The sequence below is a fragment of the Phocoena phocoena genome, chromosome 14, assembly GCF_963924675.1.
Source record: "Phocoena phocoena chromosome 14, mPhoPho1.1, whole genome shotgun sequence".
Lineage (NCBI taxonomy): Eukaryota > Metazoa > Chordata > Mammalia > Artiodactyla > Phocoenidae > Phocoena > Phocoena phocoena.
In genome coordinates, this window is record NC_089232.1 from 71,924,331 (window position 1) to 71,951,299 (window position 26,969).

The following is a 26,969-nucleotide window of genomic DNA, read 5'->3' on the forward strand; positions in this document are numbered from 1 at the left end:
GCCAACTTCGTAGTGTTGCTGTGAGCAGTGAGATGACACACAGAACAAGGCACATAATAGATGTGCAACAAATAGTTTTGATTTCGATTATGAGAGAGGCTGGAGCAAACTAGAGGCCTACAAATGTCAGTGAAGCAGTGCCAGCAAAATTATAGAACTGGCTGCTAAGGGGGATTGTCCCCAAGCCTGAAGAACAGAAGGTGGCATCAGTGTGAGCTAGCCTGGTGTCTTAAGCACAAGGCATGCCATCTGAAGCCCAGTCCTCTGCAGGATTGGCCAGGGAGCCTGGAAAAATGCATTAGAACTTCAGAGTACAGCTGGCGAGCTCTCAGATAACTCTGAGGTGAACATATAGAGAGCTAGGGCCACAGAGGTGATTGCTTCGTGAGCCAGGGAATGGCCCAGAGGATAAAGGAGACATAAAGGGAGGTCTCTAGTGATATGCTCACCATTTTTTATCAATGATTTGGATGACAATATGGAAGACACATGACCAAGTCTGCAGGAGACATCATATTGGAAAGGTTGGGTAAAGGTCAGTAATAAAAGCAGGCATCTAAAAGATGCTGAGTCATACAGGAAGATATTGACAAGGTCTTGCCCTTGGGTCCCCACACCCAGCTGCTTAAGCCAGATTGTGAGGAGATGGACAGGGGTCAGAGTAGCCACCTTGACCGTCTTGGGGTCTTACTGTTGAGACAGCATGCGACGTGGCTACCAGCAGAGCAGAAGTGATGTGAGGCTGCAATGATCAAGGTAGAGGGGCTGAATGAAGGAGGTGCTACAGACCACTCGTGGGTTCTTTGTTTTGGGTTCTGGGCACTGAAGGATGCAGAAAGAGGAACAATTCCCAAGAAGGTAAAGGGACTGGAAGCCATGGGCTTGAGGGTATGGCTGAAGTCTTGGGGTGTTTGTCCTGCAGAAGACTTGGAGAGGGGATGAGCAGGGGTCTTCAGATATCTGTAGGGCTATGGTGTGGATGGCCAAGCCCACGTGTTCTATGTATCCCAATGGGAGGTCTGGGATCCAAGGGAGATAGCAGGCAAGGTTTTTGTTATGGTCAGAGCCGTGTAAGAAGGCCTCCGGTGCCGTAGAAGGTGGTAAACCCCCAGTCCCCGGGGCGGGGGAGCTTCTCAGTTCTCATGTAACTGTTGGCAAGGCAAGACCTCACTGGAATGGGTGATTTTGGAAATGTATGAATCAGAGCACTGAGGTTTAGGAATGACTAACTATTCAAAATAACTCGAAGCAGATTCAGAGTCACTCCTATAATGTCACTCTCACTCCCTTGTCCTTCCCAATATTTTCTTGAGAAAGGGGTAGAGACACAGCTACTGCCCAGGGAATTACACACAGTCACGCCCCAGTGCCCCACCCCCGTCCCCCTGCCCCCAGTGCAACCTGAGTTCTGGGCTGCTGCAGACCGTGGGTCAGGACCTGCTGAGGAGCTGGGGCACCCAGGAGGTCTCAGACACTTCTCGCCCTCCCCTCCAGCTCCCAGTGTAGGTGGCTCTGTCTGCCCTGGACTACACACCTGGATTGTCGCTCTCCCTCATCTGTTTGGAGGGCGGTTCATCGGTGTCCCAAGGCGTGGACTGATTGATGGGCGTCTGGCCCCACCGGATGCTGGTCGTGAGTCCCTGGGACTGATTGTCTGCTTTGGAGATGCCGGGGGCCTGGGGAGAAGCAGAGCAGGAGGGTGAGCACAGCCTGGCAACGGTCCTGCCCTGGCGCCCATCCCCCACAGTACTCCTGCTGCCTGAGCCACGGGACCAGAGGCAGAGACCTGGCCCTACACCCAGTACCACGGGAGAATCGCAGGGCGTTTTGGTGCAGTAGCAGCAGCCGTGGCCTTGGTTAGACTCCCGCCTCCAGGGACGCCCAACCTAACCCAGTGCCTCCTCCACCACCCACTCTACCTGAGCCATCAAAACGGAACGAGCGCTCTGTGCTACGAGAAATGACATCACCCCAGTCCTTGGGTCATTAATAAGCTGCCACAATATGCGCGGGCATGTGCTGAGCACCAACTGTGTACTCAGCCCAGGCCCAGTACCACCATGTGCCCAGCCCTTTGACATGCGGGACGACGGCTCTCCAAAGCATTACCGTCGGGCCCCATCCTGCTTCCACACCAGCCTCCGAGGCCCCAGACTTCCCACTCCACAGAGGAGACGTGGGAGGGGGTGGACTGGGGCCCCTGGGAGGACGGCGCAGGTCCTGCTGCAGGGCTGGAAGGCAGGGACATATGTCTTGGTCATATGTCTTCACTGGGACCTTCGGCTCTGCCCTGCAGGAAGCAGGCAGGCTCTCTGCTCCAGGATCTCACTTGCTAGTTTAGATACTCAATGAGAAAACAAACCTCAGGGCGAAAACAAACATTAGGACAGCACTGGTCTCCCTGAGCTACCATGGAATATTATGTAGGCAATAAAAATCATGTTTACTGGGCTTCCCTGGTGGCACAGTGGTTAAGAATCTGCCTGCCAATGCAGGCGACATGGGTTCGAGCCCTGGTCTGGGAAGATCCCACATCATGCGGAGCAACTAAGCCCGTGTGCCACAACTACTGGAGCCTGTGCGCCTAGAGCCCATGAGCCACAACTACTGAGCCTGTGCGCCTAGAGCCCATGAGCCACAACTACTGAGCCTGTGCGCCTAGAGCCCATGAGCCACAACTACTGAGCCTGTGCGCCTAGAGCCCATGTGCCACAACTACTGAGCCTGTGCGCCTAGAGCCCATGAGCCACAACTACTGAGCCTGTGCGCCTAGAGCCCATGAGCCACAACTACTGAGCCTGTGCGCCTAGAGCCCATGAGCCACAACTACTGAGCCTGTGCTCCTAGAGCCCATGAGCCACAACTACTGGAGCCTGTGCGCCTAGAGCCCATGAGCCACAACTACTGAGCCTGTGCGCCTAGAGCCCATGTGCCACAACTACTGAGCCTGTGCGCCTAGAGCCCATGAGCCACAACTACTGAGCCTGTGCGCCTAGAGCCCATGAGCCACAACTACTGAGCCTGTGCGCCTAGAGCCCATGAGCCACAACTACTGGAGCCTGTGCGCCTGGAGCCCATGAGCCACAACTACTGAGCCTGTGCGCCTAGAGCCCATGTGCCACAACTACTGAGCCTGTGCGCCTAGAGCCCATGAGCCACAACTACTGAGCCTGTGCGCCTAGAGCCCATGAGCCACAACTACTGAGCCTGTGCGCCTAGAGCCCATGAGCCACAACTACTGAGCCTGTGCGCCTAGAGCCCATGAGCCACAACTACTGGAGCCTGTGCGCCTGGAGCCCGTGAGCCACAACTACTGAGCCTGTGCGCCTAGAGCCCATGAGCCACAACTACTGAGCCTGTGCGCCTAGAGCCCATGAGCCACAACTACTGGAGCCTGTGCGCCTGGAGCCCATGAGCCACAACTACTGAGCCTGTGCGCCTAGAGCCCATGTGCCACAACTACTGAGCCTGTGTGCCTAGAGCCCATGAGCCACAACTACTGAGCCTGTGCGCCTAGAGCCCATGAGCCACAACTACTGAGCCTGTGTGCCTAGAGCCCGTGCTCTGCAACAAGGGAAGCCACTGCAATGAGAAGCCCGCGCAACGCAAAGAAGAGCAACCCCCACTCACCGCAACTAGAGAAAAACCTGCGCGCAGCAACAAAGACCCAATGCAGCCAAAAGTAAAATAAATAAATAAATAAATAAAGTCTTTGGAGATTAAGACTTGTTTAAAGAAAAAAATCATGTTTACTAAGAATTCCTAATGAGGTGACAAAATGCTTACGCTATAATGTTAAATGAGAAAAGCGGGACATAAAATGACACGCATATAAACTTATCATGTAAAATGATATGTGCAGAAAGGAAAAATCCCAAAATATTAGCAGGAATGTCATTCTTGGGTGAAGGGATTAAGGGAAACTTTTATTCTTTTTGTCTATACTTCTCTGTATTTGCCAAATTTTCTGCTGTGGCCATTACCATTATTTATAACATTATAATATTTATAATCAAAAAAAAAATCCCCAAAACACATTGGAGGGCCTGGTACTGGGATAACTGGGATGTGAGTCTCAAGAGAGATGGTTCCAGGAGCAGTGACCACAGCTTGCAGGAGTGTAGCCAGAACCCAGCCAGGTTTGGGGACAGTCATAGAAGGGCAAAGGAGCCTCCAGGGTCATCTGCAGGCCTCTCTCAGGTGAGGCCACTGTGCTCTTGCCTCCTATTGGAAGCTAAGTCAGTAACCCAGCTTGTTGGGGGCAGCGCCCCTTTCTGGGCATGTCTGAGCAGCGGGACTCTCCTTACCAGGCAGGCTGAAGAGTACTGGCAGGTGGGAAGGGGTTTGGACTTACTGGGGCTTTGATGCCTTACGCAGATGACAAACAGTGCCTGCATCAGGGCCTGCTGGGAGAAGTGGGAGCGCATCCTATTAGCACCATAAGCTGTGCTGAGCTAATTGCATTAGGCTGTACTTTATCTCCGGCCTGCATTTCAGATGCTTCACTTCTGTGAACAGCGCAGGAAACAAAGGAAAAGAGTGAATCTCCCGAGGAAAGAACAATTCTGTGGACAAGCTTCCTTATCAGAGGCCTCTGCCCCACTTCTGTCTGTGGGACAGATGAGACAGGGTAGGCGGGGAGGTTGGGGATCTAGCCACACTCACCAATAGTCTTAGGGAACTTAGGAAAGAGAAGCGTGGCTTGTACAGCCTTCTCTAAACAGACAGCTTTCCAGGGTGCCCTGCCTGCAGCCCCCTCTGTATTCCCAGGCTCTTGGGGAGCTGGTGGGTCAGAGGTGCAGAGGTTGCTTTTCCCACAATAAGAGGCATCCGGGGGGAAAGAAGCCAGTGTGATGTCCCATTTGGGGCCCTGTTTTGGGGTGAAGTTTGAATGGGGAGACCCCGGTCTCTTTACCCCTTCTGCCAGTAGGGGGTGCTGCAGCCCCCTCTCTGCGGCCTGGAATTCCCGGAGGCCTCCCAGGCCAGAGGCAGGTTTGGTTTTCCGGGTCCTCCTGCAGTTGCCCTTTGTCCTGGCTGAATCAGCACCCAGGCCTGGTAACCTGACAGGGTGGGGAAGGGCTCCGGGAACTTGGAGGCCCTGGGCCTGGTCCTTAGAGCAGCCGCTGCCGCCAGAAGGGGTGGTCGGGGTCTCCTGCTTGAGAGCAGGTAATCAGACTCTAAAACTTCAGGCGTTCGGGGTTTTGCCCTAAAATTGGGGGAGTTTCTGAACTTGAAAAACGGCACACTTTTCCTCAGGCCCTTGATTCTAAAACACTCCTGCCAGCTCGCTCACTTGCGCCTTTGCTGGTCAGGGGGTTTGCTCTTCAGTAAACTGGGCCCCTGCTCTGTGGCCGGCCCTGCCCAAACTGGGCCCCCTGGGCTGGGGACGGGCAGTCACTGAGACTCAGCCCTGCCCTTGAGGGGCTGCTCCCAGCTATGAGTCACACTCCAGAAGGAAGCTGGGGGTGCAGGGGGTCCAGGGGGTACTGGGGCGGGCCCAGGGCTCCGGGGTGAGCCTACAACAGGCAACAGGCCTGCTGTCGGCCTGTGTCTTTCATGACTATGACAAGCGAGTTCTTATGTACAAGAAAGAGGTTCTGCTGTGAGAAGGAAAGCAGCCTTTTTTGTTGTTTTTTCTTTAGGAAAGATAAATAAGGACACTCATTCTATTTGGTACTAGCAACTCCTGAAGCTATGAGCAACTTGCGGTTCAGGACTTTTTATTCATTTTATTGAAAAAAAGAAATGAACATTCCTTCCTTCACTCCCTCCAGAAAAAACATGGACACGGGTTGTGTGCTTCGCCAAGGCGCCTGGATGCCCAGGTGGTGAGGAATGTTGCAGCTGCTGATGTGAGTCAGCTCGGCCTGACCAGAGCCCTGTCCTCCTGCAGACGGGTTCCAGGCCCAAGGTAAACTCGAGGTTCCCAGGTTCCGGAGGCTTCTAGGGGACCGTGTGTGGGTTTGCGCCTCCAGCTTTGAACTTGGCTCCTACTAAGACTTTCCGCCTTGGTTCAGCGTCCCCAGAGGTCCACAATTCCACCAAAGGCTCTCCAGGCCACCCCCCTTTCAGGGGGCTGCCAACTCAAGAATGTACAGACACCAACCAGGAGGACAGCCTGGGCCGGTGGGGAGGAGGGCGGGGCTGAGGGAGCCTCCCCTCGCCCCTCCCACTGCCATCACAGAGGATATCACCTAAGCCACGAAGACATCTGGCCTTTCCCCAGTGTTCCTGGCCTTGCTTCTGCTCCAGTGACATGATGGCACTCAGCACAGAGAGGCAGCCGAAGAGAGCCCTCTTCCTGCCCGGCGCCTCCGAGTGGCCCTATCTGCCCATCATTGGCCCAAGCAGGCTTCTCTCTGCTTCCCTTTAATGAGATGCTAATGGGATGCATCATTAACGCAGCAGCTTTTAAACCCCAAGCTCTTGTAAATTTTCAAAGGTCACATTTTTATGGTGGCTGACAGCATCCTGCTTCTTTCAACGACTGAGGAACACCAAGGACCCCGATCCTTTATGGATGAAGCTCTCTGCGAGGGGCGCCATGGGCTGAAGCGCCTGCGGGTCGGGGGGCTGGGAAGCTCCACCTGCGACAAGCCCCCCGAGGCCCCTGGGTTGTGCTCTGTCAGCGTGGGGAGAGCCAGTTACACGTCGCCTACAGAGCGGCACTGGGGACCCTGCTCCACTTAGGGGTTGACGTGCGGGGCCGCAGGTGGTGCACGGTGTGAAGATGCCTGTGTACCCGTGGAGCTGTGACAGCCCAGAAGGGCTGATTTTGCTAATTTGTCCATCCAAAGGGAGCCCTTTTTTCTACTTTGCACAAGGGTGCCATATAGGCCAGCAGCATCCCAGGTGGTCAGGGAAATTTGAAAGATGATGGGATGGGACTCCCCGGGGCCTTGCCATGCCTCGCTTGTTCTCACCCCTCGCCCTGCACACATCAGGATCACAGCCTCGGAACACTGCCTTTCAGGGCTGGTACTGACCTGTACTGGTGGATGGGCTCCATGATGGCAGGGACCCGCGTGGCAGGACCTGACCCAGCTCCTGCCGGCCTGGTGTAGGTGCCCAGGGAAGGCAAGGTCTCTGAGTTACAGTGTTGGCCAACAGTAGGAGTGTTCATCACTGTTGGTTCACGAGTGCATGAATGCATGGCCTACACTTCAGGAGAGGGAATGATGGGAGTAAGAGAACAGAGATGTGGAATCGCGTAGTGCCCCTGGGAAGCCTGATACAGTGTGTTCCTCTCACTGGGGAGATGACGTTTCCAGACCGTGGAGGCCTCGTGTGCCGGGACCCCCAACATCATTGCCCTGAATGCTGCTGGAGGCTGCCTGGAGGCCTAATGCCCCAATCCGCTGACCCCTCGCCCAGTGCCTGAGCATAGTCGGAGATGTGGGATGACTGAGGTTGACTCCTGCCTCGATGGGGCTGGTGGAAAAACCAGAACTCAGCTTCTTCCACTGTTCACCCAAGGACGTCAGAAAAGAGTGACTCAATGGAGCCTGGAAGTTAGGGAGAGCTGACGTTGGACCACAAAAGCTGGGCAGGGTTCAACAAGGCAGATGATTCTGGCCAAGGTCGCCACCAAAGGACCCCACAGCAGCTGGTGCATTTGCAGCCTAGATACAGTGGACAGAGCCAGGCTCCAGGGTTCACTTCCGGGGCTCACGTGGGCCTCTCTCGGGGGAATGACAGTGCCAGCGTCCGAGTCCTCCTCCTGCCCATGAACCTGCCTCCACAGATTGGAACCTGCAAGTCTTGACACTCTTGTCACTCATGTGGTGTGACAGTGTTAGCGGGGACTGCCATCTGCTGAGCATTCCTGAGTACAGCTGCCCTATCCCTCACAGCAGTGAGCCCCTTCTCCCAAGGGAGCCCAGAGTCCCCCCCCCCCCCCCGCCAGCCCTCACCTCGCTTTAATCGATCAGACAATACTCCCATGCTCACTCTGGGCCAGAAGTACCACTGGACACCAAGGCACACCCCAGCCAGGTGGGGGGTTGGGAAATGGCCTGTGATGAAAAGAGAAGCAGCAGCGAGGACAGTAGTGGGAAGCCTGGAGCTGACTACACTCTGAGCTTCAGCTGCAGCCTCATTTTATGTCACCGCTTCCCGTGATCCCCACCTAATTTGGGAAAGACAAGCTTTGGTGAGATATCCCCACAACCCCCCTGGCTCTGGACTCTGAGAGCCCCTTCTGCCGAGGGACTGCTGGTGTGGCCTGAGCCCTGCAGTGGACCTTTGGCAATGTTTTTCCTGATGGCCTGGCACCTTTTTTTTTTTTTTTTTTTTTTTTACTGTATGTGGGCCTCTCATTGCTGTGGCCTCTCCCGCTGCGGAGCACAGGCTCCGGACGCACAGGCTCAGCGGCCATGGCTCACGGGCCCAGCCGCTCCGCGGCATGTGGGATCCTCCCGGACTGGGGCACGAACCCGTGTCCCCTGCATCGGCAGGCGGACTCTCAACCACTGCGCCACCAGGGAAGCCCTGCCTGGCACCTTGTGAACACCCCCATCTTGCCCCTATCTCGAGGCGGAAGCCAGAACACGTGCTCTGCCAGCTTCCCTTGCGGCTGGAGCACAGGCATGTGCTCACCTGCTCAGACACACAGGGGTGAGGTTTTGGTCTGGGGGTTGGGCAGTGTGGGGAAGCCAGCAGAGCTCCGAGTCCACGCTCCGCAGAGGCTTGTAGCAGAGGCACACGGATTTGGGAGCACAAGGATGATGCTGGTTCTGGTGTCCTGGGCCCAGCATCAGTGGTGAATGCTCTCATTTCCTTTTTCTTCTTACTCTGAAGTATTCTCAGGGCTCCTCTTGCAGGTTCCCACAGGGCTCCTAGCAGACATGAATGCCCAGGCATCTCTGACCACCAAACCCTGCGTTGCCCTGGGAATCAGCTCCTGGAGGCTGTCGGCTCCAGGACTGAGCATAACTGGGCAGCCTGCTCCCTGAAAAGAGTGGATGTTTCACCTCCTTTTCAGCATCCCTCTTCCTGCAAGGCACTTAGGGGCTTCATGGTGCTCAGGTCCAACTGTGGGGACTGACAGAGGCCAGCTTTTGGTAAACTTATTCAGACTGGGGTGTTGGGAACCTCCCAGGGGCCCTCACACTGCAAAGGTGAAAGGCCAGGAAAGCAATTCTTACTTAAAGGAACGGTGTTGTAATGGTGGAAATTCAGGCTGGGGGTAAGGGAGAGAGATTTTGGTGTCTGAGTTTTTTAGATTACAGCTCCGGGGTTTATACCCAGATGTCTGGCTTTCTAGGACTTACAGGTTATCCATGAGAGAGTGGCTTCCAAGGTCACACCGGTAGAGCATTGACCCCCTCTATGGCAGAGGCCCTCTGACTTGTGTAAATGCACATAAGAAGATTCCGGGGGGCAGGGTATTAAGAATTCAGGCTTCAGGACCCCACCTTCAGAGCTTCTGATTCAGTAGGTCTGGGGGGGGACCCCAAAATGTGGCTCCTTGACAGGCCTACCAGGTGATGCAGTCTATGGACTTCACTCTGGTGGGGGTAAGGACAGTCTTGACATTCAAGTTCTCAGACCCCTGTGCCCCAGTGTGGGGAACCTAGGGGCTGAGGCTGCTGGGCAGGTCCCGATTGGGACAGACTTTTTTGTCCTGCTCATGTGGCTCATGGGAGCCAGACAGGTGACACCGTCTTCATGGACTCCTGTTCCCAGCGTAGGTTCTAGGGGTCAGTAAAACGTGTTGACAGACACCAAAGCTGTAAGTCTGTGACCTCTGGGAAGAGCAAATGACATTTATGGGTCTCTCAGTTCTCATTTCATGATTGCTACTGAACGACAAACAAGAAAATAATTGCAGTTAAATCCCTACTTGGGGCTGGAGGAGGCTCTCCTGAGCCCCTTCTGCCCTCATTAAACAGGCTGCCCTCTCTGGCCCCCTGAACCCAGGCCGCGCCCCCGGCACCCCCTTCGGAGCAGCGCCATAATGCACTCTGGAGCCCAGTGAAATTTCTAATAATACTAACCAATGATGTGTTAAATTGAGACACTTCTGGCTTGCATTCTGGAAACTGCACGATGGTTTAAAGGACCAGTGCTTACCTTTCTCTTTCAATTTGCTGCTAAATTACTGCTTTCGGAGCAACTTACAGAAAAGTAATTCTTTATTTAAATTTTAATTTCAAACTTGTCATTTTAAATATATATTCAGATTCCAATCATATTATGGAATATGATGATGTCTCTGGAGGGCAAGTGTTCCTGCCAGGAGCTGGGTGGGGGCAGAGGATGTGATGGGAGGAGGGGTAAGGGAGCAGAGAAAGCAGGTCTCCACCCCAGGGGGCAGTGTGGCGAGGGCCAACATGTGCTGGGGTGGGAGACAGCACTGCAGAGGCCAGTGGTCAGCCTCTAACCTGGCCCTGTGATTCCAGGCAAGTACTTTAAGTTGAAACCACCAAGCACTTCCTGTGCCTCTTTCTCTTACTGAATCACCACGAGGACCCAACAAACCCCAGCCGTAAATGGATTCACGCACAGATGAGGCGGGGCTGCCCAGCTTGCCCCCATCCTAATGGCTCACGTTTATTGAGCGCCCTCTACATGCCAGGCATGGGCAGGATGGGATTTCTTTCCCTGAGGAAATCTGTGTTCTCACCTTCATTTTACAGGCGAGAGTAAGAAGGCCCAGAGAACTTCAATTACAGCTAGAGCCTGCCAGGCTTGGGGTGCTAACCGAGGCCTGTTCTATCCTAAGACCCTCAGAAATGCTCTGTGATGGCTGGAATGTCCCCAGGCCCCCCCTGTCGTGGTTGGCAACTCCATAAATGGGCGTAGTCCTATCAAGCCCGTGCCCACACTACCCTTTTGGGGTTACACTTAGGATCCCTGGTCACAGGAGTACCAGCCACGGCCTCTCCTTCTCCCACCGTGTCCAGCCCAAGTGGGCCTCCTGCTCTGACCCCGACAGCACGCTGGGGTTGGGGAGCCAGATCCACTGGTCCTTCCATCACCTCTCCCACTCCCTTAGACCCCCAGACTCTAACCCACCACTGACATGTTCCACCAACCCCTGCCAGTGAGGTCTTGGCCCTCCCTCTCCAATGGGGCCAGTTCTTCAGTCTCAGACCAGGACCACAGACTGACATCTCCACCCTTCTCCAAAGCCAGCGATGCACTCCCACCCTTCACGTCCCCTCTCCCTCCCTCTGATCAGCCGCCCCTCCCCCTTGGCTTTCCATCACAGGCACTGAAAAATCCTTGTTCGACCACTTTACCTGCCATTCCAGCATCCATCTACCTTCCCTGTCCCCCCTCCACCTTTTGAGGTCACCCCCTCCATGGGATTCAGAACACCTGGTACCCACTCCTGTTATCCCTCAGCTTTCACTGTTTAACTCTTCCCACCCCTGCTCTTCAGTGAAACCACCCCCTTTAAATGGACAGTCATCTCCTATTGCCAAACCCAGTAGCATTTCCCCAGGCTCTCATCCCTGACACCAGCTTCCTCCTCCTTCCTGCTTGAAACTCTTCCCTTCAGTTTCTGTACCAATGCTTTTTCTGGTTGTTGTGTTGTTCACTGGCCTCTTCTCTTGCTGGTTCTCCAGCATGGATATGCTCCAGGGCTCACGCTAGTGTCGCTCTGGCTCTGGCCCCTTCTCTCAGGTCCATCTGGGCCCTATCTTCTTTAAAAATTATTTTTCTGATATGAAACATCTGTGTGGTAGCCATCATCTCTGGTAAAGCCTAGCTTCCTATAGTATTCTGGAAGTATGTTTGCTATTCCCTGTTCCAACATCAAAGTCTATACCTTGGAAACATTTTTGCGGAAAGATCAGCTCAGATGGCCTCCCTTGCAAATGTAAGGCAACTGCGGCTGGGGCTGGTTTTTGCACCGTGCTCCCTCGCGTGCCCTGTCCAGGCCCCCAGCCCCTTCCCCCAGACCCCCTCCCAGTGGATGGGCCTCACGGACAAAAGAAATGATAAATCTGGTGGAACCTTACAACTCAAAGCTTTCAACTTTCCTCTAACGACGTTGAACGGAAAACTTCTTAGTCCCATTTCCAAGTAACTTTTCATCCATTACAAAACCCCACAAAATTTTCAAAGGGGCTTTGAAATAAGATCTCCTAGAAAAAAAAAAGCCCATCACAGACGAAAGTCTTTGAAAAGAAAGAGGCCTTCCCTGTGCTTCAGCTCCCCTCTGATATCAGTTTCCCTTTCATTCTGCTGAAAGGTTCAGGGCAGGCCTGGCCCTCAGCAGATGCCTGTGATGTGAGGGAGCCAGTGGCCCAGACGGATGGGTGGGCACGGGGAGGAGAGTGAGGGGCACCTGTTCGCAGCGCTGGGCCAGGCCTTTCATCGCCCCCTTCAATTGGCCCTCACGGCCCCCCTGACAGCTGTGTTCCTTGGAACCTGTCCGGTCTGCTCAGAGGCCCAGCCGCCCTGCTTGTTCCCGCTCAGCTCCACACCGGTGACAGCGCAGCTCCCTCCAGAGCACAGCGACCCATCTTCATTCTTGTCGCCAGAGTGGGCGGGAAGGTAGGTGAGGCAGGGGCGGCCCTGCTCTGATCTGTGATGGACGTTTCCCAGATGCTGGCCCTGCAGGCGATGACTCTGGGGCCACCCCTCGACCTCCCAGCCTCAGAGCCTGTGACCCGCTCGTCCTCTCCGGGGGTTGGCTCCAGACTCACAGACGCACATCACACAGCAGCCACGTCAGGAGCCTCTGTTATCTTCAGATCTGAAATCCTCAGTGAGTCTGGCGAGGAAAAGTCCTCTGCACAGGGCAGCTGAGCTGAGAGCGGGTGCGGGGATACGCGCAGGTCTGTTGCTGACCCGGCCTGGCCCTCAGATGCCTGTACTCTGAGCACCCGACATTAATTTGGGACCAGGCCTTCCTGGAGTTGGCTCTGAACCACCCGAGGCGGGGGAAGCAGCGGGCTCTCAAGAACGGCTTGGCCTGGGGCTAGCCTGGCCCCTCCGCACCCCAAGGCCCTCCCGGCCCCTCCCCAGAGAGCATTCTAGGACAAACTGTGCTCTCCTTGTATGGAGGACCCACTGGAGCCAGAAAGGACCCCAAGAATGAGCAGTAGCCGACTGTCTGCGATTCCCCTGGGGTCCTTTCTTCAACAAACACCTGACACTCCTATTCAAATCCGCCGTCCACCGTTTGAGTCATGGGTCTGGATGGAGCTCTCCTTGTTTGTCGTTACAGACAGAGGCTCGCCGGTGAGAGGGAACAGTCCCGACTTCTGAGCGCTCTGCCTTGTGACTCTCTGGGCAGAAGTCGACTGAGAGCTCGACTCTCATGCCTGGTAAGGCGGTCCTGCACAGCCATCTTCGGCGACCTCGTTAGCAGCCTAATCAGAGGGAGGATTGTGGCAGGGCCACCCCGAGGCCAGGCAGGACGAAGAAGCAAACAACAGAGCACAAATGTGGCCACAAGGCGGCTCCTCAGACGGGGTGGCACAGCTGAAGGAGCTGTTTTACGGCCAGTCAGTGCCCGAGTGTGCGTCTCAGCACTGGAGCCTAGATTCTGAGGCAGCATAGGGCTGGGAGCCCGAGGGGGTGGACCAGCTCTGCAGTGGAATCTTCCAGAACGCTTGAAGAGGCACTCAGTTGACATCTTCCCGCCGTCTGGTGCTTTCTCTTTGCTGTCTCCTGCCCAGGCTCTCTGTGAGAGCAGTGTGCGGCCAGGCAGTGTCCTGAGGGAGGGGTGTGCCCTCTGGCCGTGGTCTGGCTCAGCTACGGTAGTTCAGGACTGAGGCCGTTCAAGTGATTTTTTTTTTTTTTTAAAAGGGAAATGGCATCATTCAGCTCTCCCCCATCTTTTCAGTCTTCAGAAAGCTTTGCTGGGGCAGACAGATTCTATCTAAGCTCATTGGAGGTCCAGGTGCGAAAGGGAAAGCGGTGAAATCCTTAAGAGGTGGTGGAAGGGCGGGAGAGAGAGGGAAGCAGCCCCTCTTGGCGTAGACAGACAGATAGGCTTCTCCAGGGGGGTGACACGGGAGGAGGAGTGGGCTTCCGGGTGACCAGAGCAGGGTGACGCTCTGGCCCTGCCCTGCAAGAGGATGCGGCAGGCACTGTACCAACCCCTGGGGCCACTGGGTTGGACCCACCATGGAGATGGCCTGAGAGGCTTTCTACCTGTGGCTGCTCACTGTGGATCCTGGGTCACAGAGAGGGTCCCAGACAAACCCCATGCACTGGCACCCCTTCCCCAGCAGACTACCTGGGCCAATGCTCCCTTCCTTCCACCTCCTTGCAGGGCTGCCTGGATACCACAACTCCATCCATTTGGTGCTGGGGCCCATTGACTCAGATGCATCATTCATTCACTCATTCATTCACCCACACTTACTGAGAAGCTATCGTGTGGTTGAGACAACGATAGATAGCCTCTGGCTTAGGGGAGTGCACAGGCTATAGGAGAAACCATAATTATAACAGCTAATATCTGTCAAACCTTTAGATGTGCCAGTTTACAACACTCAAGTCCCAAGAGTTCTCTGAGTCCCAGAAGAGTGTGTCCACCTCCATTCTTCACTGTATTAGCTTGGGTCGCCGTAACGAAATACCATAGATTGGGTGACATAACAACAGAAATTCTCACAGTTCTGGAGGCTGGAAGTCCGAGATCAGGGTGCCAGCATGACAAGGTTCTGCTGAGGGCTCTGTTCCTGGCTTGTAGTCGGCCACCTTCTTGCTCTGTCCTCACACGGCAGAGAGAAATTTCTAGTCTCTTCCTGTTCTTATAAGGACAATAGTCTCATTATGGGGGCCCCCATCCTCATGATTTCATCTAAACCAGATAATCTCCCAAAGGCCCCATCTTTAAAGACCACCTCAGTGGGGGTTAGGAACTCAACCCTATGAATTTGGGGAGAACACAGTTCAGTCCCTTGTACCCACATAGCATGCATGCCATGGATGCTGAGAAAATGCTTGCCTAGTTGAGTTGAGCTCTATCTGCCCGTTGCTTCTCTGCCCCACTCTGTCCACCAGACTCCAGGGGTGCTTAATGGAGGGTCACCCACAGGCCTGACCAGCGTGTGCTTGGTCCTCCCGCCAGCCTGAGCTCTAATTTTCCGGTGGTTTGATTTTTCCTCTCACAACATAATCTCCCTGATCTCTAGTCCTTCCCGAATGCTGTTGAAAGCCTTGTTGTATTTATCTCCGGAGAATCTGCCATGCCCCTATGCAATTTTCCATTGTCATGGTTCATTTTAATTTCCTCTAAGGCTGTTGGCCACTCTCGTGTTCAGAAATAGCTTGTTCCACTTAATAAAAGCGCTTAAATACGCAGACATGAGAAGATTCCTTTGCTCGCCCCTAAACATCACAGTAAGTGGAGTGAGATGCATGCCCTGCCTCGTGCAGTGAGGCATGCCAGGTGGCTTCCCAGGAAGAAGGAGCTCGGAATCAAAGGTACAAGGGCAGAAGCAGGATCCGAAAACTTCTGGTGGAAACCCAGCCAGCCTGGGTGGCCACCCACGGAATCGTCCAGCTGACAGCACAGGGTTTCCTGAAGTGCCTCCCATCTCCATAATGATCAGAGCTCTGGCCCCGCAGGTGGGAGCTGGCACCCACCTCAAACTTGCCTTGTGACCTTGCACAAGTCAATTTATGTCTCCGAGCCTCTTCATCTAGAAAACTGGCCTGGTAATCCTCCTTCCAAAGACGGATTTCAGTGAGGAGTAGAAACCTCCCACTTCCAGGGCTTATCACAGAACCTGGGGCAAAGCAGGGGGCTCAACAATAGCAGCTATTATTGCCATTGGGGGAACCCAAGAATGCAAGAAGGATGCCGTGCTCAAGGCATCTGTCTTCCATATCCATTTTCTCTGGGTTGCTGGAGCCAGAGAAACCCCCCAGGCTATGAATTATCAAGAAAGGACAAAGGAGAGGAAAGCAGGCTGGATTGTGAGTCACAGGCCACATCTACCGAAGCCTAGCCATTTGGCCATAAGACCAAAGCCAGGGTATTACAAGGTCTGGTGGCAGCTGGTCTGACTTGCAGGTCAACGTCTCAGAGCTGGGCTGGGCTTGTAGACCCAGATAGCCAGGGGCAGGATCCCAGGGCATCTTTCTTTGGCTTAAATAACAGCAATGAGGAACCAAGAGTCTAGGGTGACTGGTGGATGAGAACAGGAAGGGAGAGGCACAGGCACTGACTTAAAATCCCCAATAGAACGGCAGCTGGACGTTCACGTGGGTGCACAAGTGTGCACACACACGCACTTGCCTACCTACACACACGCCTTCCACATTCCCCCACAGACACCCTCCCCACCCCCCAAGCCCCAGCCTGCTTGGGCAGCCGGGAGACTCCAGCCCCCCACAGGGCAGGTGATGCTGGCAGACACCCCCGGCCTGCCCCACGGAATCTTTTTTCTCCCGCCGGCTCTGAAGCACAGAGTCCCCCATGGCCACTTGGAGCTTCCCTCCCAGACACTTTTTCCTAAATCAGTTTCCAATCTGACTCATTTCAGTTTTAAAACAAGAAAACATCAACAAACACGAGGAAGGGAAACAGATGGTAACAATTACAGGAGGGAGAAAACAGCCCGTTCCCTCTACGAGGGGCAGGCAAACAGATTGGTCTCAGTGCATCATCCCCAGGCCACAGCTGGGTAAACCTGGGCGCAGGGCTCCAGGGCCCATCCCCACTGCAGGGCACAGGCCAGCACTGGAGGGGCCGCAAAGGCCTCCAGGCACCACAGAGCAGGCCCACTGGAACCTGGCAATGGCCAGTTCTCCAGGGAGGGAGGGATAGACGTTCCAGCACATTCCAGGCAGCCTCACTACCTCTGACACCCTGTCTGAGGCCTGAGGTCTGTGTGGGATTGCTTTCTCCCCTGTACACTGGGCCCACTGGGACAGCAGAAGTCTGTCTTACCTTCCAGACTGTGAGCTCCTCAGGGAAGCCTGGGGTTTCTCATGGTTGGGGGTAGTTAGAGCTGGGTGGCCTCGTTCAAATGCAAGTCCTGCCACTTACAAGTGCGGTGAGCTGGGGGCAAGCTAATGGACCTCTCCATGCCCTCCTTTCCTCACCCCTAAAACTGAGGTAAGTCTAAACCTACAGCATAGGATTATGAATTAATAAGTGCAAAGGACTTAGACCCATGCCTAGCACACAAGGGCGCTGTGTGTGGGTGCTGTCTTGTTGGTATCACCCATGCGGACAGCTGGCTTCTTGTCTGGCACTCAGATAGCATCGGACAGGCCTGCAGGGCAGAGGGATGAGGGGGCGGGCCTGAAGCTGGGTCCTGAAAGGTGGGGGCCTTCCAGGCAGGGGAAGCCAACACTGCAGTTAGGGCCGAGAGGATCAGCCCACATTGGAGTGCGGTTTGCAAGGGTCTGGGAGCAGATGGCTAGGTCCAGGGTCCTGAGCTGGAGTTTGCCATCCTCCCTCTTCTGGGACCACCATTTGTCCACCCTTTATGGTTCGGGTAGGACGAGGACTCTGCCCTCCAGTAGATCAGACTGGCAGAGAGACAGGCAAGGAAATGGGTCCAACCTGGAGATCAAGTGCTGTGGCAGAGGGGGGCACCTACCCCAGCCGTGTGTGTCCAGGAAAGCTGCCTGGAGGAGGGGGTGAGTCCTGAGCCAGAGGAGGAGGGGCGTGTTGGGGGTGAAAGCAGGGGGTGATGTGCTGTTCTGGGCACAGGGAACACGATGCCTTTGGGGTCAGAACATGAGGTCGTCCAGAGTGGGGAGTTTGGATCCCTGTTCTTTCATTTCCGAAGTCCCCCAGGCAAGGATGGAATGTTTCTGAGCCTCAGTTTCTCCACCTGCACAAGGAGAATGATAGAGTCCCCTCCTTCCCAGGCCTGAGGAAGGGTCTGTGTAAGGATGTACAGCGGAAGTGCCCGGTTGACTCCTGGCACAGTGAGGTGCTCACCGCAAGGGGCCGCTGTTTTGGCCTTCTTTGCACACACAAGCTTGCACGCGGCATAAACACTTCTGAGCGCAGCAGTAATTGCACTCCTCACACGCGGCTGTGGACTGAATGTGTGTGTCCCCCCAGAGTTCAGATCCTAACCCCCACGTGATAGCATTAGGAGGTGGGCCTTTGGGAGGAGATTAGGTCATGAAGGTGGAGCCCTCATGAGAGGGACCGGTGCCCTTAGAAGACGATGAGAGAGCCTGCTTCTTCCCCGTGCTCTCCGCTGTGTGAGGACACATGGGGCAGTCGGACCCCTGAAGAGGGTCCTCGCCAGAACCTGATGGTGTTGGCATCCTGATCTCAGTCTTCCAGCCTCCAGAACTGCGAGAAATAAATGTCTGTTGTTTATAAGCCACCCAGGTTATGGTATTTCGTGACGGCAGCCTGAGCTAAGACACACGTGAACCGCCCACAGTTCACACACAAGGGTACAGAGAGACAGCAGCTGGCACGCACTGATGCCCCGTATCTCCCCCTTTGTCCTGACACGTGTTCCCACCTCCCCCAGCCTGCTGGACTCTGCTGAGCCTCTAGCCCTTGGGGATGTACGGTGGCCGCCCCTATGCCAGGGCCCTGGATACCAAGAGCTGCATTTAACCATCACAGAGTGACATCATTCTGGGCTCATTTTGAGTGTTAAGCAGGGGGAGGCTGCAGAAGTTTCAGGACGAAGGGGAGGAGGGTAGGACGGGTCACTCACAGATGTGCATCAGGCAGCTTGTCTGGGGAGCAGTCCCCAAGTGTACGGGGGCAACTTCCGGCTGCACACTGTTTGTGGCGGCGCCTTCTGTTTTAAGGTGTATGAATGCTCCCCTTGTTGTCCTGGGGGCTCAGCATTTTCACATTCTTTCCAGGCTGCCCATTTCCCAGCCTGGAGGAGTCGTTCCCGTCAGCACCGGGGCCCAGCACGCTCCTCTCCTCCCAGATGCTCCAGACATGCACGGCCTTTCCCAAGCTTCCCCAGGAGGGCAGCAGCCTGGGAGTCGGGGTGGCCTGGGGTCTGGGTAACCTGGCCTAGACCCTTCTCCGCTCTGGGTCTCCCTGGGGAAATGGGCAGTTGGAAAAGGGCAGCATCTGAGCCTGGAGGCCTCTTCCATTCTCCATTCTCTCCCCTGGGCCACCTCACTCAGGTGGGCTGAGGGGGCGCCTGGGGCTCTGGGTTGCAGAGCCAGTGCCTCAGCTGCTGCTGCTCTTGTTGGGAGAGGCCTGAGACCACCGACCCGGCTGCTTGGCAGGACCAGCTTCCTTCACAGGCAACCGCTCGCTCTTCCCCGCCAGGGGACTGGGACTTGGAGCGCTCTGGTCCCTCCTCCAAGGCTGTCCCCATAGTGGACAGGCTGAGCACCACATAAGACAGCATCCCAGTAGCCCCTCGAATGCGGGTGCCACGATCAGGGCAAGGCTTGCCCGTGGGGTGGTTCTCATGCATGGCATATATCGGCCTCTAGGTCCATCTCGGGGGGCTTGGCCTTCTCTCTTTAACTGCTGGTGTTTCTTGGGGTTCTTTAACGTTCTTCTCATTATCACCTGGTTGCCAAATCTTTGCCACCTTTAAGTTCCAGACCCCACATATTCAAATGCCTCCTGCACACCTCCACTGGGTGTTCCACCTGTACCTCCAACGCAGCACGTCCCCTTGGATTCCCATCTCTGCTTCCCCAGCCCAGACCTGCTGTCTCTGCTGTGGGCTCGGTCCCAGAGCTGGTTCCCCCACGCGCTGTGGTCAAGGCGGGAACAGGGACTCAGCTTTCACAGCCCTGTCCCTGTCCCTGCACTCTCCACCCGCCAGCAGCTTTGCCAAAGCTCGCCTCAATATTTCTGTAGCAGCCCTGTCCCCCTGACCCCCGCTTCCGCCTTCCACCTGGCCTTCCTGTCACTGTGGGGTCTGCCCTACCCTGATCCTTGTGTTGCGGGTATTTTTCTAAAATGTAAATATGACCACATCACCCCACCCTCTAAAACCCCGGAGTCTTGAAGTCTAAGGGGTCATGTCCAAACTCCCCGATGTAGTTCCCAAAGCCCCCCTGGTGTCCTGGGTGCCATCTCTCACCACTCCTACCCTGGCACTTTGCTGCTTCCTGTCTTCATGCCTTGGCTCAAACCCTCCCCTCTGTGTGTCCAGTGGGCTCCCCTTCATCGAGGCTCACTCCATCTCACCCTCGAAGACTCAGCTTGGGCATCCTCTCCTTGGAGAAGCCTCCCCTGAACAGCCTCCTTCCCCAGCCAGGCCATATGCATCACCTGGGGTCTTCTAACACGCTCTCTACCCCTCCCCCTCACGGGGATGGAGTCCCCATGTGCTCCTGGATTGTAATTCCTATTTGCTCATCTGTTCCCCAATAGACCATGAATTCTTGGAAGTCAAGACTCTGCCTTATCGCCAGGATAGGGTCCAGCACATAGTAGGTCCTCAGTAAAGATGTGAGGTGTGAATGAAGGCTTAATAAGGAAGCTTCTCCATGATGTTTGAGAGGGTGGGGTGGGGATGGTCTGCATTTAATGCAGTTGCTGGCTTCACCAAGGCCCCAGAAATGCCTCCATCTGTCTCTTCCTGGTATGATTCCAGGGCAGAGTGAGTTTCGAGTCCTTCCTAATCAAGCTGTCAATAGGTAGTCCTGACACCAGGCATTGATTTTTCGCCAAAGGGGAGGCAGCTTCCCCTCTGCATTCTGTGTCCCGGCAGTCAGTTCATATTTGTAGATCGTAATCTCTTCCGTCAACGCAGACCATGGCCCACTCCTGGGCCCCAGGGACCAAGTTTTCTAAAATCAGTGTTAGGGCTCCTGTCCCTGGGATGCTTGGATTTCAAGAGGAGCCACAGCCAAGGCCTGCAGGAGTGGACCCATTTCCCAGATCCATTTCTCCCATGCCCCAGTCACGTCGAGGCCCCAGACCCCCCTTAGTGCACCCACTACCCTCAAATATCCCACTGGCCCAGGCCGGGGCCGGGCACTTACACTGCAGGAGGGCACTTACACTCAGCTCAGCCCTGGAGATGCCCCTAGGTGTGACATATTAGACTCAGAGCCTCACCTGTGGTGAGGACAATCACAGACCCATTATTTTAAAGCATGCCATTCACATTTTCCTTTCCCTTCTAGCCGGGCGTGAGCAGAGGGGCAGTCACTGAGTCTAGGGGACCAAGGACCAGGGGTTCTGGTTGGAACTGGCCTCCTGCAATAGAGAGGCCAAGGAGCTGCAGCTGCTGCAGGTGTGTCTGAACAGCCTCAGGTCTGGTCCAGGGCCAGTGGGGTAGCAGGCAAGAGGTCGGAGCAGAGACCTGCGAGCACATGGGGTGTGGCCGAGCTACTGCATGTATGTGGCTGTGCAGTGCCCTTCTCTGCCCACTAAGCCATGTGCCTAGGGCAAAGGGTCGCGTCCGCCTGGAAGGGTGTCTGGGATGGTTGATTTTATGTGTCAGCTTGGTTGGGCCATGGTGCCCAGATATGTGGTCATACATTATTCTGGCTGTTCCTGTGAGGGTGTTTTTAGATGAGATTAACATTTATCATTTTTTCATAGCGTGTCAAGGAAGTAATTAACATGGTATAGTTCCTGAGGTAGCAAGTAAATTCTTAACACAGTTGGCCCAGGGTTTCATTTGTTAAGTCTATGTCCTGGCCTTATGGCTATGAAATTCCAAGTTTGTGCTTGAATAGATGACTAAAAGAATAAGAATGAAATGACCAACAGTCTGTACCATTTAAACTTTTATTCATAAAGCAGAAGACTAAACTAACACCCCCTCCAAAAAAAGAAATCATTTAAATCAGCAGACTTTGAGTAAGCAGATTGTCCCTCTCTAAAGTAGATGGGCCTCTTCCAATCAGCTGAAGGAACAAAAGACTGCCCTCCCTGAACAAAAGGGAATTCTGCCAGCAGACAGCCTTTGGACTTGAACTGCAACATCGACTTCTCCCTGGGTCTCCAGCCTGATGGCCCTCCCTGCAGATTTTGGACTTTCAGCCTCTATAATCTCATGAGCCAGTTCCTTAACATAAATATTCACTATATATATACACAGCCTATTGGTTTCTCTAGAGAACTCTGACTAGTAAAGCACCTTTATCGAAATTACACAAAGGCACCACAAGGACTAGTGGGCACTGTGCAAGGGAGATCTGCCATTTGTACAGGGCATTCACTGCAGCTCCAGTGAAGGCCTGGCCATGCCCTGGCCTGAAGTGTCCTCCTGGTGGGAGGGGCCCCTGTGATGTTCTTATAGGGAAGAATCACTGCTGCATCCCAGGCTGTGACTTTCCAAGGCAGGCAGCCCCGCAGGCCCCCCTAAGCTTTCAAAAAATGCAAACCTGGCCATGCCACCCCTGCTTCAAAATCCTCAGGGCCCTTCCACTGTCCTCAGGTCAGAGTTTGAGCCAGCCATACAGCTGACGAGTCCTTCCAGGACCAGGCCCCAGTCTGGTCTCCCACCTCATGCCTCACCACGCTCCTCACACACTCTTGCATCCTCTCTCGTGGTCCCCAGTCTTTCTCTTTCTTGTCTCTCTGGCTTTGCATTTACAGTCCTCCCTGGAGTTCTCTGCCACCACCTCTTTGCTCACCCAAGTGGAACTTAAACTTCAGCACAGGCGTTACCTCCTCCAGGAAGCCTTCCCTGACCACTCTGTGTGCCAGACTGTCTCTTCCTCCAATGAGCTGTGATGGGGCTCAGGACAGTTGACCTTGGGATTCATCAGAGTATTGCCTGCTTCCTCCTCCAGGCTGTGAGTTCCTTGAGGGCCTGGGCTGGGACATAGCTGGCATAATAAATGTTTGTTGAATGAATGAATGAGGGTACAAATGAAATAGTTACTTCATAGGGCTGCTCTTGGATTTTTCCCAGTTAGCACGTTTCAGTGGATCACTCAGACTTACTTTTTGCACCATTTTCATGGACGGGATGATGTTATTTGCTGAGACTCCAAATCTTGTGGGTCTTAATGTAACTAGTGAGAAATGCTGATAATCTAAATAGGAAAATGATAACAAAATTTCATTGAGCACTAACTTTATTAAGTACAGAACCAAATTCTTTACTTCAAAATCTAATCTACTCCTCATAACCAGGTTCACAGGTGAGCCTCAGAGAGGTTACTTAACTTGCTCAAAGTTACACAGCTAACAAAGTAGAGTTGAGACGTGAAGCTGGGTCTGATTAGAAAACCTGTGTGCTTAACTGTTGAGCTATAAAGCCCAGCAGTATTTTCATTCTTGGTAATAGTGCCTGGGTGGGCAGTAGAATCTGGACCAACTGGGGCCCCCACCCCATATGGACCCCATAAACGAACACCCAGACCATAACTGACCATTGGGTGTGGGTGCCAGTGATACCCAGTCTCTCAGGCAGGACTCTTAGTTCCTCTCAGTTTCCAGTCCAGGGTCTGAGCCCTGTGGCCTCTCCCTGCCCCTCCCACCAGCCCCAGGGCCCTGTCACCAGGGCAAAAACAGAGGCTGTGCAGGTAGAAAAGAGTCAGGACCTCTCTGTGGCCGAGGGCCACCTGGGGAGATGCAATTAGAGAGAGGACAGCTGCCTGAGGGTGCTAGAGGGTTTTCTGTTTTCCTACCAAAGCAGTTCTGAGGAGGTGGGAGGGACTCTTCCATGGACCTGGGTCTCAATCACAGTAAAAGAGTGTCAACAGCATGTGGATAATGTTAGCTTTTATTTCCCAGAGTTTAGCAGGACCATACCCACCCCTGGGAGGCCAGGCCGGCTGGGAGTGGGGGACGTGGAGCTGGGCTTGGGTATCAGGCCAAATCTGCTTGAGTCCTTTGCTCTTCCAAGGGGCATTCTGGGTGGGAGGAGCCGGGAGGTGCCAGGTGAGACAGGCAGGTGAGGCCATTTCCCTCCCCCTCGTGTTGCTTTCTCCTCATTTCCATTCATGGCCTCTGATAGTCTCAGGAGAGAGGTGTGGCCAGAGAGCTTTTTGGGGCCACTGGCCACATGCTGAACACTTTGGGGATTCAATGACCCTTTTCTCATAGTGGACACAACTGATATGGTCAGGTTATGAATTCAGGAAAGATTGTAATATTTCAGTCCCTGCTTTATTAATGCCATGTGTATTAGTCAATCAACGTTGTCCAGAGAAACAGAGCCAATAGGAGATTGATTAATTAATAGGGAATTGGCTCATGGGGTTTTGGAGGCCTAGAAGTCCCGAGATCTGCAGTTGGCAAGCTGGAGACCCAGGGGAACCAATGCTATAAGTTCTGGTCCAAAAGCTGGCAGGCTCGAGGCCTAAGAAGAGCTGATGTTTCAGTTTGAGTCTGGAGGCGGGAAGAAAACCTATGTCCCAGCTCAAGTGGTCAGTCAGGAGGAGTTCCCTCTTATTTGTGGGAAGGTCAGCCTTTCTGTTCTATTCAGACATTCAACTGATTAGATGAGGCCCACTCACATTAGGAAGGGTCATCTGCTTTACTCACCCCACTGATTCAAATGTTAATCTTACCCAGAAATAGCCTCACAGACACAGCTAGAATAACATTTGGCTAAATATCTTGCCCCCCAATCCCTCCCTGGCCAAGTCAAGCTGACACATAAAATTTACCCTCTACTACAACTTCCACAGTGATATCACTTCTTGTTGCAATTTTTATATGAATCTGTTCTCTGGGTTGGGAAAGTCCAGGCAGCAAAAAAAGCCAAAACAATAAGAATGCGGAGCAGGGCTTGAGAATTCCTTCCATGATTACGGAACTTTTCCTCCGGCTCTCCCTTCCCAATAAATACTGCCCATTCCCAGGAGAGGCAGGGTCTGTCTGCCTCTTCTCCATCCCCCTGCAAATAAAAGGAATAATGCCACTTCCCAGCCACATCTACTCCCACATCTCAGCATATGCCCCACCTTGCTTGCTTCCAAACTGTTCAAACTATAATGGGCAGTGTCTTTTGTGCTTCCAACACCCTTGGTACATCTCCCTGCCCAGCCTTCCCAAGCCGCTGCTTTATGCATTACCCACGACATCAAAAATGTTCCACTGGTGGTTTCAAGATTCCTAAAAAATAGATTCAAAACATCTTTAATACTCTCTGAAGAAGCAATACGTCACAGAAAAAGCTGTAACCTTTAGTACTGCAGATATTCTCCAGACTGAAGGCTGATGAGGAAGGTAACTGCTGCCTATTCTTCTTCTGCATGGCTGCTGCTAGAGGCGCATTGTAGCCCGTTCCCCCACCATTTGAGCTCCCAAGAAAGGAAGCTGCTGAATATCCAAGTGTTTGCCTAATGCCCTTTTATGTAACCTGAAAAAGAGTCACAGGACTTGAAGGTGATATTTTCCGAGAAACAGCCTTCCCCTATTAAGACAACATGCCTGAAAACAAGACTACTGACCCAACGCAAAAACAAGTCCTGCATGGAATGCATTTTCCCTCCTTTTTTTTCCCATTACAGAGCCACGAGCCTGGAGCTGCGGCCGAGCCTTGCCAAGGCCAACTGGACCGGGGGAAAGCTAAATGAATTGATACATATGCGAGCTTCACGATGACCAAATTCCAGCAAGGAACTCCCTTACCCCGAGAGCACGAGGGGCAGGCGTGGGGTGGACGTGAGGCCCACGGAGGCCTCCCTGCCGGGTAACTCCCGAGAGGGCCTGTGGCAGGTGCCACCGCCGTGCCTGAGAGGGATGCAGCCGGGAAATCAGATACTTGGATTTGCCAGCTTGTTTACTTTCGTTTCTTTCTGAAGGTTAATGTTATGGGCAATCAAAGCGAGCGGAGGGGAGGAGACGGGAGGCAGAAACACGGAAACCCTTCAGACCAGTGAAAGGTTTCGTTTACCTTTGGTAAATAAAAGTGTGCTCCTATTTTCACAAGGATATTTCTGTTTCACCAGCTTAGGATTCAAACTGGGCTGGGCAAACATACTGTGGTATGGTCACAGCCCTAACCCAGAGAGGAAGCTCTGAAATGCGAAGCAGAAACCAAAGGTAGGGATCCCCCTGCGGTGCTCTCTTAGCTTTGGGAGTCGCAACAGCTTCCGGCCACGGAAGCTCTGGTGTGGCCTCTGGCCACCTGCCTTGGTCTGAGTGGGGCTCCACCGTGAGGGACAGTGAAGACAGGGCCAGAGCCGCCCATACTTGGTGCCAACCCCAGACCCAGCTCTCACGCGCGCTGTGTCCTGGACAGGTCGCCAGGCTTCTCCAAACCTGTTTCCTGATCTGTAAAAAGGGGATGGTATCAACCTTTCAATTCATGGGGTGGGTGAGAATGATAGATGGCCAAACCCACAGCCCGGGGCCTGGCATGGATTCAGCCCCTCCAAAATGATAGCTTTTATTATTCTCATTATTCCAGAAAATGTCTTTGTGAATTGTTTGCTTGGTGATTGAAACTACGTCTCTTCTTAATAAAATCTTGATTTAAAAAAGGCCCGGAGGCACCTCTATTTTCTTTATTTAGCGGAACAGGGAGTGTGGGGAGGACAAAGTTCAGATACTTGGCAAATCTCTCACTCTGGCGTTCATTGCCACGTCTTGTTTCTCCTATCATCTTTCCTTCTTTCTCCCAATTTAAGAAAGACTAGTTTAGGTAAGATGAGAGTGGCGAGGCTCCACCAAACCCTATAGCCTTCCTGACACAGAATTAAAGAAGATGATGAAGCCAGGCTGGGTGTGAGTTTTCTGCAGGGCTCAGTAGAGGAAGACAAGCTGGGTCAGAAAAGAAAGGCTCCACAGGGCTGCCTGGGGAGGAGGGTCAGTTGGGGAGCCTGGTGGGACGGCAGGGTGGCAGGTGTAACCCCCGGATGTGCTACCAGTGGGGAGGTGTGGACAGGAGCACAGAGGTCCACTCTCCCTTCTGGGACCCACAAGCCCATCGAGGTCATTCTCATGAGCCCTGAGGGGACTGACCTTGGGATCCCTCATGAGGAAGAATCAAGGTCACCAGTCCTGGCAGACCAGAGGCCACAGTGAAGCGGTTCCCAAATAGAGCAGAGGCGGGTCCTGCGGTACCCGGAGCAAGGGCGGGAATGTTTGCTGACAGGGGACAGAAATGACCTTGTGCTGAACGAGGGGGATGGTGATGTCGCTCTGCTGAAGGCCAGTGCAC

At 53.9% G+C, this 26,969-nt stretch overlaps 1 protein-coding gene across 1 annotated transcript in view; it reads right to left on the reverse strand.

Annotated features, from left to right (window-relative positions):
* The window catches only part of KLHL29 (kelch like family member 29), a 312,454-nt gene that overhangs the window by 65,785 nt on the left and 219,700 nt on the right, over positions 1-26,969 (reverse strand). The window contains exon 4 of the mRNA XM_065891320.1: positions 1,535-1,676. Coding sequence (XP_065747392.1) covers positions 1,535-1,676 — 142 coding nt within the window. The remainder of the gene's footprint in view (positions 1-1,534; positions 1,677-26,969) is intronic.